The 15,019-nt window shown below is 41.2% G+C and overlaps 1 protein-coding gene across 7 annotated transcripts in view; it reads left to right on the forward strand.

Annotated features, from left to right (window-relative positions):
* Positions 1-15,019, forward strand: part of pacs2 (phosphofurin acidic cluster sorting protein 2) — an 84,764-nt gene that overhangs the window by 17,553 nt on the left and 52,192 nt on the right. For 4 of the 7 annotated variants that reach the window (XR_013963154.1, XM_080751398.1, XM_080751402.1 and 1 more), the window contains exon 2: positions 1,325-1,354. The exons of the other annotated variants lie outside the window; for them this stretch is intronic. Coding sequence is in view for 3 of the 4 variants with exons in the window: in XM_080751398.1 (XP_080607524.1) it covers positions 1,325-1,354 (30 nt within the window). In the remaining variant the exon portion in view is untranslated. The remainder of the gene's footprint in view (positions 1-1,324; positions 1,355-15,019) is intronic. 7 annotated transcript variants of the gene reach the window in all.

Genomic DNA, 15,019 nt, shown 5'->3' on the forward strand with positions numbered 1-15,019 from the left:
AGGTCAACGCTGAAGCGCCAAGAACTTGAACGTTTCAAATATTCCCGTGTCCCTTGGGACATTTATGGATAATGGAGAGGCACAACATGATAAACTACTATAAGTCCAGGGCAGAGAAGCATCCTTCATTCAGACGAGTGGGCTGATTAATTTACACCAGAGCGTGTGTGTGTGGGGCAGACACACATTTACTTAACGAGCTTGAGTCGCGTACGTCGCCACCGCCGGCGCTTAGTCTTGGAGCTCAGACAGTGGCGGCGAGGGGAGGGCACGCTGTAGACGCGCCCCAGACGCTGCTGTGTTGCCTAATGGCTCCCTCTATTAATAAAAGATAAGAAGTCAATTATTGAGCCGTCAAAGGGACGTATCGGGGTGGCTGCTGCTGTTGCTGCAGCTAGCTACAATGGCCGCTGGGAGGGTGCAGTGGTGTCAGTTCAGAAAAAGCTAAGGTATGGCAACATGACTGGTGTCTTGAACGCGCGCCTTCGCGCGCGTTCAAGACACCAGTCTTGTTGCCATACCTTATCAACAGGCATGATTCATTTATTTTGAGAAGTACATTTTATTTTTTCCCCCCCGTTTCTACAGTTTCTTGGGCTGGATATGGCAGCCTGGAACGGTTGTTCAAGTGCAGCTAAACTTAGTTGGCATGTTAGTAAACGTGCCACAATTAACAATAATGCATTGCACCTGTGCAGCTGACCTGCAGAACCTGGGAATATACCATTCTGTCAAGATGAATACAAATGTGGAGAATATAATTATAATACCTTGTTGAAGTGACCATTTTGTAAAATTTTGCATTTGTAGTCATTTAACTGTAATTTAACAACATAATATAGGCAAAGAGACATTCATGTATTTATATTTAAAAGTAACTTTTATTTTCCCCCCTGGACCCAGGGTATGGCAGCTGTATACCCCTGCCATACCCAATTGACGCCCATGGGAGGGTGGAGGGGGTCTCTGTGTGGAGGTGGGATGAGGCTCTATCCTCAGGGTGTTGGTTCCAATCTCAAGAGGCCTGACACGAACCAGCTGATGACAGTCTGCCTCTCTCTTTATCTCAATCTCTCGCTTGCATTTTCTTTGTCTCTCTTGGTCAATGTCTCTTTCTTTCTTTCCTTTGCCTGTCTTCATTCGCACTCGTAAAGTTACAAGTTACACCAGTGAAATAAGCCTTGTCTAAACCAATCCATCTACAATCTAAAAGAAGAAGCATAAAAATGACAGTATTGCAAGTGAAATTACACACTTTAATGCACTTTCTTTCTTACTGACATAGATACCTTTATTTTAATGTGAACATTTTCATTTTATACAGTGCCTGGATACATATTGTGCACCAGATCAGGTGAGTGAAAGCTCTCGTACTTCGTTTATACTTGGTTGCGTGCCATTGTCGTGTGACGAAAATAGCAGATCTAAAAGCTGTCTTGTGGATTGGCTGCTTCTGGTAACAACTAAGTATAAATCAGGTTTCAGGTTGGATGGTGTGCGGTGGTTGAAATCGGTGCTTGAATAAATTAAACTCCCGTCTCTCGCTTGCTTCCTCTCACCAACTTGCACACACTAGGGCATTCACCAAATATTCGAATATTTAAATATTCTAATATCAAGGTCACTATTCGATGTTGTTCAACGAAGTCGAATATTCGTTTTTTTTTTATTGTTTTCTCTGTAAAAGATAAAGAGTTTATAAAGCTTGGCGAGATAGGAAGTCATAAGAATGAGTTGTCAATGCCCCTGGTGGATGAATTTGTTAATGCTCTATACCAGGAGTTCTCAAACCTTTTTAGGCCGTGACCCCCAAAATAAACATATTTGAACTGGGGACCCCCACCCTGACAAGCACTGTAGGTATTACATTTAATGACTCTGTTTCGAGGATAAATATTGTGAAAATAGCAGATCTACATGCTCACAACGCCTCGCAACGCGAGGCGTTGTGAGCATGTAGATCGGCTATTTTCACAAAGTTCACCTCTTGCTTACTTAATATTTGACAGTCTGGCCGGTCCTGTCGAATATTTGCGAGGCGTTGTGAGCATGTAGATCGCCTATTTTCACAAAGTTCGCCTCTTGCTTACTTAATATTTGACAGTCTGGCCGGTCCTGTCGAATATTCGACTATTCGAATACTTTGAGGTCGAATAATTCGAATACTAAAAATCACTATTCGTGAATGCCCTAGCACACACATAGATTTTTTGAGTGGTGGAAAGTAACCAATTACATGTATTCTCAGGTGCTGTACTTAACTTACACTTTTGGGGTATTTTTTACTTTACTGGAATATTTCCAATTTTCAATACTTTTACTTCTGCTCCACTACATCTCAGAGGCAAAATATTGTACTGCGCTACAATTATTTTTAATCTTGAGTTAGTTACTTTGTAGCGTTGGACTATTAGAAAACATTCATTAACCACTTCAGCCCTATATACAGTATACTTTGTCTATATAAAAATTAGATCAACTATTTATTTATTTGATTTTTTAGACATTTTGAAAACTTTTGAATTCTTACAAACTGCGTAATGAGTACTTTTACTTTTTATACTTTAAGTATATTTTGATGCCATTACTTTTGTACTTTCACTCAAGTAAGTTTTGAATACCTGTACTTATAACAGACTATTTCTGCAAAAGGGTATTGTTACTTGTGAAGTAAAACATTTGAGTACTTCTTCCAGCACCTGATTTAGAGGCACTCGACTTAACCAGTTATGAAATATTGTGAAACCAGCAGTGGACACACTGTGTGTGTGTGTGTGTGTGTGTCTCTCTCTATCTATCTCTCTCTCTCTCTCTCTCTCTCTCTCTCTCTCTCTCTCTACTCTCTCTACTATTAACCTTTTATTTAGTTTCACATAACCTTCTTCATTTTGTTTGTGTTATTGCATGACATGTTTTCTTTTTCTTTTTCTTTTTTTCCCTATTGTTTGTGTGATACAGTATCTTTGGAGGACTTTGGGATTTTGTTGTTTCACATGCACAATGTATATATTTGTTGTGGTTTATAATTTTGCAAACATTTTCACACGTTTTGTCTTACAAACTCTCTGTCGAACACATGTAAACACTTTGTCTCTGAGTCTCTCACATGCATGATGCGCGCACACACACACACACACACACACACACACACACACACACACACACACACACACACACACACACACACACACACACACACACGTACATTTGTGCCGTTATCTACTTAATTAAGGAATACCACAGCAAAGCTGCACTTCCATCTTCCATTTCCTTTGAAGATTTTGTTTTTCTGAGAGTGAAAGAGTGAGAGCAAAGGAGAAATGGATACAGCAGGGAGGAGTGAGAAACCAATTCAAGATTATCTTTATATATATACGAGTACACTGGAGTAGAATTAGAATAGAAACGCTGGCCTACTGGTCTGGGCGCATACCACATAGGCTTTGTGTAGCATGCAGCGGGTCGCTGGTTTGATTCCCGAGGCCGAGCCTGACCAGATTTGCTGCGTGTCACTCCCCATCTCTCTCCCTGTTTCCTGTCAGTCTACTGTCCCGTTAATAAAGCCATAAAAGCCCAAAAACATATCTTGAAAAAAGAAAATAATAATAATACAAACAAATTGTAAATGTACATAACTTTGCATGGTTCCAATACTTAAATAGTATCCATCTAGAAGTAGGAACCCTCGGCCTAGATATCATTTTTTTTACGATTGAGGGGGAATGAGCGGTAGTTGAATGGAGAAAGAGAGAGAGAGGGTGAATTCCATATCTCTGGCCCTCTGCCTGTTAACCAGACATGTAATGATCTACTGACACACATTTATTGAACAAATACCATGGTAGACTTTCTATGGCTGATTGGCTGGAGTTTAGACTTTGCCTCTTGTTGTCTGTTTATTAGCCAGCCCTAAAACAAAGTTTGTTTGAACTTAAATCTCTCTATCCTGTCACTGTCAATAGAGACTACAAAATGGCCAAACATATCTAAAATAATAATTTTAATATAATTTAAAGTACCAGTAAGACGCCTAAGGGTGAAAAGCGACCTTGCCCTAAAGGGCGAGGTCGTGCCATGTTGGCCATCTGGCCAGTGATTTATATCGGACCAGTTACCCATAAATGGAGACCCCTTGTACCCATAGATGTTCACAGATATGGGGTTAATATTGATGACAGGGATTTTCATTTCTGTTATTTTGCCAGAAAATAATGATTAAGGGAAATAACTTTAACCAGTAAGATGCCTAAAGGCGAAAAGCGACTTCGCCCTTTAGGGCAGGACAGAATTTGCACAGGACGGAATTCATTTGCTAGTGTGATTCGAGTTGCGGTTGTTTAAGTTGGACAAAATGTGGACAAAATAATGTCCCAGATAAGGATATGACTGATCTCTGCCATCATAGATGTGTTATTGCGACCGTAAGTGGCAGTTAACTATGAAAACCGTCACATCTTTGAGTGAGTAAGTATGTAACACCTATAGTAAATGTCTATAGCTGTTGTTGTGACATCATATTGTTGTGACATCACATTGTTGACATTGTGACATCACATTGTTGTGACATCACCTCATCAAAGATCAAACCCTGGATATCCATACATGGAGACGACTGGATCATCACCTAGATCTCCATATATAGAGCTGATTCCCAGATGATGCCCTGTTAGTGCAACCACATTAATAGAATCCCTGTTATGCCCATCAATATTAAGCCCATATCTGGGAATGCCCATATATGGACATATTGTGTCAGTTTAACCAGTGTGGTTGCCGCAACACGAGTCACACTTGCAAATGAATTACATCCATGTCCTTTTATGCCCATATATGGAGATCCCTGTCCTCTACATCTGATTCCCAGATGGAGACGACTGGACCATCACCTAGATCTCCATATATGGAGCTGACAGATTCCCAGATGATGCCCTGTTAGGGCAACCACACTGCGCAACCTCACTTTTCGTTCTTAGGCGTCTTACTGGTGTTATAGACCACGTGAGACTCACACAATATGTCCATATATGGGCATTCCAAGCTATGGGCTTAATATTGATGACATCAGGGATCTCCATATATGGGCATACAAGGGACAAGGACGGAATGTGATGTCACAATGTGATGTCATAACAGTGTGATGTCATAGGTCAGCTATAGACATTGAGGTTGACGTTACTGACGTTACTGACAAGATGTAACGTTTTTCATAGTTAACTAGGACCTGCGGTCACAACAAGTGGTAATGTGCCGCTTTGCCTGGTTTACATTTATAGCAATACATTTCATTTTGTATTTGGATACCTGTCTACTTTAGTTTTGCCTATAGGTGTGTGCTTGTATTTTGTCCTGTCTGAGTGCAACCACACACGCAAATCACCATTCATCTATTTAACAGAGACAGTACAAACTGTAAATATTTAATGCTCTTAGATTTAAATTGACACCACCTGGTCCCACTCATATCATTCCATAGTCTACCCACTTATCCCCAGCTCCCAGTCTTGCTCCTGTCATTCTATATCATTCTATAACCTGTTCGCTTCTCCCCTGCTAGTCTGCATACTTCAGTTCAGAGGGTCCAGAGCTTCCTAACGGCAGCTCTGGTCCTTCAGGCGGAGCACATAGGCACCCTGCTGTCATCTCGCTGCATGTCTCCTCAGCCAGCCGGTAAACCCCACACCTGAATATTGCATGAGCAGCCAAGTGTACCGCACACGTCTGAATAATGGGAAGGTCCGCAGGAGATTGGGTTAGATGGGTTGTGTTGTGTGTGCGACGTGTGTGATTATGTGTGTTGAGGCGGATAGAAATCTCTGGCCAGACATTGTTTGTGTACTAGTCTAGAGGGTGTGCGCGTGAGAGCACACTTACAACACAGACATGCAAACCCATTGGGTGTTAGCATGTCTGACTGTCTGGTGTAACTCAGGGCTTGAACATGACATTAACACTACCATGGTTCCGGGTTCAATTTCCAGTCTTTCTTTTTGTTTTCTCATACATTTATTTCATTTATTTTCCTCCCTTTCTATAGCTTTACTTTCTCTCGTTAAAGTGAGTGTCACAGTGTTGATTTCTATTGGTATTGTAGAAGGATAAAATGTTATATTACAGAGTGAAGTTGCTGCATCATTCATCGCTCTCTGCGAATGTCAGGTAGATTATCACTGAGTCATCAAGCAAGCACAAGGTGCCTCTTTGCTGCATTTCCCCACATGCTGCTGTGTGTTTTGGAATCTGACTCATCCTTAAAAGCAGTGTATATGACACAGTTTGTGTGTGTGTGTGTGTGTGTGTGTGTGTGTGTGTGTGTGTGTGTGTGTGTGTGTGTGTGTGTGTGTGTGTGTGTGTGTGTGTGTGTGTGTGTGTGTGTGTGTGTGTGTGTGTGTGTGTGTGTGTGTGTGTGTGCGTGCGTGCGTGCGTGTGTGTGATCTAGCACCAGTAAACATAGGACATTCGCGAGATATGCCGTCAGACATTTTAGTCTGTCGAGATCCTGGTTTAATATTACTTCACTCACATTCACAATAATATCCACCAGTGGCTGTGTTGTCATGTGTCCTGATGGATGTGTGTGATTGCATTGCGTGTGTGTGTGTGTGTGTGTGTGTGTGTGTGTGTGTGTGTGTGTGTGTGTGTGTGTGTGTGTGTGTGTGTGTGTGTGTGTGTGTGTGTGTGTGTGTGCTGCCTCGGCACCTTGTGCAATTTGGAGGCGTGTCACTTTTTTATTGCTTCTTTGCTGGCCTGGGTATCACTCATATTCTTGGAAATCCAACACAGAGTTTAGCAGTTAGAGATGCTCCGATTGCGATTTTTGGGTCCGATACCGATCACAGATCAACTGGAATCAGTATCTGCTGATACCTACATTCCAGATCACAGCGTCAAATCCATAGATTCTTCTATTTATTGTGTTGCTGTAGCAGCATTTATATATTTAATGATTCTTCTTACAAAAACATTGACATTGTATATTAAGTATAAACATTAGAGAAAACCTTAGTATCCAATTCAGAGTTGAAGCTGAGGTTACATTCAGTCCCACAGATAAATATTATGAAAATAGCTGATCTAGCTTGTAGATCGGCAAGTCCGATAGAGACAAAGTCGATACCGATCAAAGCCAATAGAGGCAGTATCTGCCGATCACGATCACTCACTGATCAATTGGCACATCTCTTTTAGCAGTACAATTCTTTTTAGCATACCTCCAAGTTAGCCAGCAAGATCCCATGTGTTATTCATACTCTGCAGTCTGCATAGTGGCAGCAGTCTGGGAAATAAACAGTTTGGAACAACTGAATGCAACTATATCCCTGACACCAACATACCAATTAAAATGTCAACAAGAATCTTGATGTGTGAGTTAATAATAATAATAATAAACTTTATTTGTATAGAGCTATTTAAGAGCAGAATCAGAAAGTGCTTGACACAAGAATCAATAATTCACAGAACAATCCACAATAAGTGGTATACATAATGTTTTGGAAAATATATTCACTTGTTAACCCAAAGAACCTCATTGTTAAACTATACGTTTGTGTTTTCCTGTAATTGGCCCGTGTAGGCTGGCTGAAGTCAAAGCCTAGAAAAACAAAAAGCCCTGACGAAGACATTCTGTCTGTCAAAATGTCTGTTTCTGCAGTTTTCTAAAAATAAACAGTTTGCATCCATGATGCCCTCTGTCTCTCATTCGGCCTCTCTATTGTTTATTTTGTCATTTTCTCCTTCCTCTCTCTGTACCCACCCGCACACACACAAATGCCCTCATACACACACACACACACACACACACACACACACACACACACACACACACACACACACCCTCTCTCGTCCTCTTTTGCACACAAACAAACTAGAAAGTTGTGCTCTCCAGAGCCAGAGGACCAGAGAGGTCAAGCCAGAGAATTTGGGCCCTATGCTCAATGTTAGAGTAGGCAGTGGTCTGGGCAGTGGTCCGGCCCCTACCTGTCTCCCTGACAAGGTCCCTTCATGTCCTCTCCGTGCCGTGATAATACCCACCCACCATGCCATGGTAATACCCCCCCGCTGGAGGGAGGAGTGCCTAATCATCACTCTGTCCTTCTCTGAAGTCGACTCAATCTATCCCTCCTTACAGCTTTCACTTAGGGATGGGACGATATGAAAATATCATATCACGATTATTGTGACCAAAGAAATTGTGATTTAGGATATTATCACAAATATCCCCAAAATCCATCAGAACATTTGCCAAAAGAATAGCAGATCTACAAGCTCACAAGTGAATGATTTTTGGCAAAGAGATTTGGCAGAGTGAGACTATTAAATGCGTTATTTCCAGGTCCGTTTTACCAATGAGGGTTTAATAGGCACCGGATATGCAGCTCTGCAAATAAAAGGTGAATTGATCCCAGTGCACAACGGAGGATGATTTCACGATAAACTTAAATCTCCACGACACGATTATTGTGGGTGTTTTTTATCTCGATAATAACGATTATCGTCCCATCCCTGCTTTCACTATACTGTGACTTCATGCACAAAGCTGAGCACGAACAGATGCTTGTTTATAAGAAACCAGTGGAAAACGCTGTGTGCAAATGTCAAAGTTGTGAACCAATGTAATCGAAGGCGGTAGGCGCCGCAGCGAAGTTTGTAGCTCACTAGACTAGAGCGTCTGGTTTAGGGGAATGACGACATTCGTGAGAACGGCCTCAGGTGGTCTTGGTACTTGAACAGGCCAAGACGAATGTCGTGTACTTTATAGCTGTTAAATGGTGGAGTGTGCCCTATTCCCCTGTTGCGTGTCACCATCCATCACCTGTCACCACCCTTCATGCATCTGTTTATCCTTTCTTTATCTGTTTATCTTTTACTCAGTCACTCTCTATTGCGCCCTCTGTCTGTCTGTCTCTCTCTCTCTCTCTCTCTCTCTCTCTCTCTCTCTCTAATAAAGCTGGTCATAGGTCATTGTCTCTCTCTCGTTGTTTTACCCCCACTCTCTTGCTCTCCGCCATCCTTCCTGCCACTCACAAATATTATGTATGATCTATTGAATCAGAAGCAGCGTTCAAAAGAAGAAAAAGTGTGTGTTGTTGACGTACTCTACTGGTCCCAGCAGCCTGCAGTGAAGGCACGCAGGCAGCATGTGGTGGGCTGGACTGGACTGGCTGCAGGCGTGAGAGGTGTCAGTGTGGAATGGAATGTCATGCCTGTAATTCCAGTGCTTGTGTGAGTGAATGAGACAAGGACAGGGAACAGTATGTATGTAGGGGGGTGTACTGTATGTGTAGCGTATGTATACAGTATCTCTGTGTATGAGTGTGTGTGTGTGTGTGTGTATCTTTGTCTGTATGAATGTGTAAATATATGACTGTAGTGTGTGTGTGTGTGTGTGTGTGTGTGTGTGTGTGTGTGTGTGTGTGTGTGTGTGTGTGTGTGTGTGTGTGTGTGTGTGTGTGTGTGTGTGTGTGTGTGTGTGTGTGTGTGTGCGTGCGTACAGTGTGTATTTAAATCTCTGGAATGCTGTGTTTCTCCGTCACGTCTCTAGTCTCAGGTTTCGGTGTGCTCTGGGCTCTGCAGCCAGGGCGCAGCGTCCCCCGTGGCCTCTAGTCGTTCTCCTTTGATGTTGTTGGAGCATCCGCAATTAGTCAACACTTTCTCATTCCAAACCCTGTGCATTGGTACGGGTTGGTATTGGTAGCATGATCCGCAATTAGTCAACACTTTCTCATTCCAAACCCTGTGCCTTGGTAGTTCAACACACTAGAAATCCCACGGCGTCAATGGCTATAACCTAACTTTTGAATTTGTTGAAATAAAGTTTTCATCGCCCGAAAATCTCACATCCCTATTCTGTGGAGAACTTTGGCCAAAAATAGCAGATCTACAAGCTCTCTGAGAGCTTGTTGAGTGGCTATTTTTGGCAAGTAGGTTTGTTTGGTGTAGAGGTAAAAAAAAAAGAGCAGACCAAGTAAAAGGTCAAATTTACCAAGTGTCAATGATTTAAGTGGTTAAATATCTGGGGGGAAAAACCCTGATATGATCCCTCTTAGAGGGCCATTGACTCACTAGAATAGATGATGTACATTCACTGAACTTGGCCCAGCCAAGTAATTTGAACAGATTTCTTTTGTCAGCTAATTGAGGTATGACTGCCATCGCTCTGAATGACATCACTGGTGATGTAGGGCAAGGGGGAAATTGAAATTAGAATGGGGGAGAATCTAATCAAATCAAACTTTATTTATAGAGCACATTTAAAAACGACTGTGGTCTACCAAAGTGCTGTACAGGTCAAAAGAAAAACCTTGCAACAAAAAGCAATACAATCAAACAAACAAGCGGTGATCAGGTTAAAAATGTAAGCTCGGTTATGGTTAAGGGACTTAAAGACCTCGATAGACTGGGCGGACGGTAGCCGTGGGAGTCAGTAATGAGAGGTCAGCTGACCTTAAAGCTTTAACTGGGTTATGGCGTTCAACAAGTTCAGCCGGCTTGAGTCCTGTTTGTTTCCACATCACAGAAATTGGTCATTTTGCTTGACAGGTTGACTAATGCTAGCACCCTCTATTAGTCTTTGACAAAAAAGGCAAAAGTGAGTTGTGTGCTTAGATAAACAGTCCAAACCCTCCTTCCTTCATGCTTCATCCAACTCTGGAGCAACAAAGACAGGTCTGCAGGAGCTGATAATTCAGTAACCTTCTGAAGGTGACTCATCAGCTGCAGCTAGATGGGAAGGAAGAGCTGCGCGGTCACAGTAGTCGCTACCTCTGTCCGTCATGGTGGCAGGGTAATTCTGTCAGCCTGACGGCTGCTGGCTGATAAAGCGGATGCAGGCAAACATGAAGAGACAGCATCGCCAGCTTCATCCTCCTCTAAGTTGACGTGACTTGAATGGTGATGCCTCAACAGCTAACGCAGGGATCAAGTCAATCTTTGATGGCCGTCTAATTATCGACACCATGTGATTAGTCTTCAAGATATTTTTGGGCCTTTTTCTGCCTTTATTGATAGTTCACAGTTTGTACAGAGAGACACAGGAAATAGGGAGAGAGAATCGGCAAAAAGAGAATCGAAAAAGTGACAGCAGCAAAGGCTTGGGAATTGAACCAGGGACTTGTTGCAGTATCAGAGCCTATATGGTTCATGTCTTAACCGATTTTTATAGAAGTGTGTTGGACTACCATGCACGTCTAATTAGTGCTGCAACTGTTAATCCATCATAATGAATGAATATCGAGGGGGGATTTGAATTTTTACTTTCTTCTTTCAAAAGTTTGTAAATATATCTAAAATAGCATTTAAAATAGATCTACAAACTCACAATGTGTCACAATTATAAAAAACAATCACTAATTTCAGAAAAGAATCAATTCATAATCTATCACTATTTTTGGCATGTCTTCAAACATTTCAAAAATAGTGAATATAGACGATCTACAGCAAGCTTTCAAAAATAATGAAAAGAGACAATCTACAAACACGTTGCATCGTTATTTTCACTATTTTTGCACAACACCATTTGGGACAGTGCTTTTTGAATATTCAATTAATCAAAAAAGTTAACACTACTAGAACAATCACTAAGAAAACTATCGATAGTGGCAGTCTTATTCTTATTGCTATGGGGATGGTGAGCAACAGGTGTAAGATTTCAACTTTCATAAAGGGCAGAGTTGTTGTCTCTTATTAACAGGGACAAAGCAATACACGCTGCAGCCGTGACCTTACATGGAAGGAACGAGCAGACAGTTACTGTCACAATTTAGATGCAGAAGCTACTGTTCTAGTAGTTACGGCGTAGAAAGGGATGTTTTGGAATCGCAAGGAGCCAAATAATGATGTGCAAGATGTAGATCTTGATCAGATTGGGAGGGTTGTTAAAACTAAGTGACAACCCATTTAGACCGGGTATGCATTATTGCGTATTATTATTTTATGCTTATCTTTAAAAAATAAAAAATAAATAACGAGTGTCGTCTAAGGTTTTTTGAAAAACCTGTTTCTGCGTCAGTGGTTCTCAAACTCTTTCATATCAAGGACCCCTAGAATTATATGTATTTGGGCGCCGACCCCCGTCTCAAAATATTTAGTTCCAGGGACCCCCCAGAAGCAAATATTTGAGTTAAAAATGTTCACTTTAAAAATGAGATATTCAAAGATTTGCACACATTTTTGTGATTTTTCAAAAATAGCAGATCTACATGCATGCAGCAAATACAATGTCCACTGCATGAGCGTCATATGCCAACATGAGGTGTCTGTGCTGCTGGAGCACTCGAAAACCAACCCACTTCACTACCACATGAAGCCTGGCATCCCTATTCCGGGCATGTCATAATAGGCAAAATAGACAAACAATTATTGTTGAAATAGGCAAACATTTTGCAGAAATAGCAGATCTAAAACTCACAATAGGCTACAGTACTCTACCAGTGAGTTGTACTGTCAGTGTCATGAAACTGTACTTTGTCCTATTCAACCTTCTAATAAAATCTTCAATCGATCAATCAAACTGTACATCACGATGCGAGCTTGTAGATCGTCAATCTTCACTATAGACCTACAACAAAGTACCAACCTGCTCAAAAACTCTTAGCTGTACACTGCAGTTACACTGCAACCAGCCTTTTGAATTTGAACTTGATTTGACCTATTAGACTGCTTTAACTGTTGTCTTAATTAAAACACAGAGACCATTATTCCTCCTGTCTGAATATGTGTTGTCAAATTTGTGTTATAGTGTGCCTATCTCTGTTTTCTGCCAGCTTGGTAACCTTGCCTCAACCTTGATTCTTCTGTGTACACTGTACAGTATGAGTCATGTGTAACTGCAGGATGGGCATAACAGTTATGAATGGGTATTTGACTAGCAGGATGTTCATATTCAAAGGGAATTCCAACTCAGATTTAATGTTAAGTTGTTTTTTCACTAAAGGTATGCTCTTATCCAGCGTCTCACAATGAGTCAAGCAGAATAAGCTTAAGTCCCAAGAATGCCAATATCACAAGTAATCAATTGTGTACAGGACACAATGTTCATGATGATCAGAGGCCTTTAATAGAGAAGGCAAGGTGGCCATTTCTGCTCCCTGGTGGCACCATTATTCAGTGCTGCCATTGTCTGCTATCATTTGTCTCTTTTGTCACTTTTCTCGTTCAACGACTGAACACTGCTAAGTGCTAAGAGGAAAAATTTAGATTATTCATCCATGGAAGGCGTGCTGGGTAGAAATGCTCTTTATGTAGCACTAAACTGCTTCCCACTCACACAGTCACCTGAGTGCATTCACATCAAGCAGCTGCCCAGTATAGATGCAGTTTGGGCTGTCACGATTAGGACATTTTACATGACGATTAATTGTCACTCAAATAATTGCGATTAACGATTTAATTGTGTTTTTGTCGTTGACAATTACATTTCCATTTGGCTTTTAGGCTTTGAATTACACATGGTAGATATGACACATAAGCTAAATATACAAAGAAATTACTGACATATTTGACAACTTTATACTTAAAAAAGAACATTGATAGTGGGAATAGCCGATCTACAAGCTCACAACGCGTCGCGATGGGACGCGTTGTGAGCTTGTAGATTGGCTATTTCCACTATTTTTGACTGGAAACGATTATGACGATTATGAGAAATAATCACAATTATATCAAATAATCACGATTAGACGATTATGTAATAATTGTGACAGCCCTAGCTGCCCAGTACAGATGCAGTTGAGAAGTTGGGCCTTCATTGTCTTGCCTTCCATGTAGGGAATCCTCATAACCACTCATACTTTTGCTGCCAGTTTGGGTATTCAAGCCCGCAACCTTATAGCTTTCTTTCATGTCAAGGACCCCCAAAATGATATGTATTTGGTCGCGGACCCCCATCTCAAAAATATTTACAGTATATTCAAAGATTTGCACACATTTTCGAGATTTCTCAAAGCTCATTGCGCGGCAACGAAGTGACACGCTGTGAGCTTGTATATTTAATAGCCAAAGTATAAAATATGTCTTTCCTGATTTTAATGGGTTAATATCCTACACTGTTGTTCACCAGTGTCCAAGACCCCTTTCATAACAATCTAACCAGGAGAATAATTATCAGGGATAATAAATCACCGATGAATGCACTGTAAATTGTGTGACTCTGAGAGGGTACAAATGTAACCATTTGGTTACATTTGTACACGCTCAGAGTTAAAGGAACACTGAGGATTTTATGGTATGATTGATGTCTAGCTAGAGAGGAAAACCACTGTCTGCGCGACGCGTGCCAAACTCTGGAGTCAATGATGTCACATTTTCCCCCATTGTTCGCGGAGAAGTGGCAACACCCGATGGCATCTGTCAAAATATTTTATGGTGTCTGTAACCGAGGAGCTGCTCTGGGTTCCTCTAAAGAAAGAGTTTTTGAACTGAGTTCTTCAGTCGGAAGAAGTAAGAGTCGGAAGAAGTAAGAGGCTTTGTGTTTGAAGGAAAGAGACAGAGATGGACATTGTTTGTTTGTATAGCACATTTCAATTCATATTGCTTTTTATAAGTCATAAAAATACATACCGGTAGAAAGGCACTATATATTGATGTATGTGTGTGTTTACCTTGCTTATTGTAAGTCGCTCTGGATAAGGCTAAATGCCTAAATTGTAATTAAATAAAAAAATAAGGAATACAATAGATGAGTGGAAAACAGAGAGAGAAAGAGAGTGATAGGTTGTGTTTAGAGATAAACCATAGATGGGTTTGGGTTCTTCAGGTACCCAGATAGGTGAGAATGTTGGTCCCCTCAGCTCTGGTCTTAGCAGGGACACGTGATGAGAATGGTCCTTTAGCACACAACAATTACATTCATTACCAGAAGTGGGTCACTGGATGATGAATGAGTCAGAAAGAGGATGTTTCAAGGAATATTGTGTTGTTTAGTGTGTCCTGTTAAATGCTGTTTGCGGAATACATTATTTATTTACTCTTAACCCCTGTCCATACTTCGACCGAAACCGAAGATTTCGACCGAAAGGTCCCTTTT

Source organism: Nannobrachium achirus, assembly GCF_963921795.1.
Source record: "Nannobrachium achirus genome assembly, chromosome: 20".
NCBI classification, from domain to species: Eukaryota; Metazoa; Chordata; class Actinopteri; order Myctophiformes; family Myctophidae; genus Nannobrachium; species Nannobrachium achirus.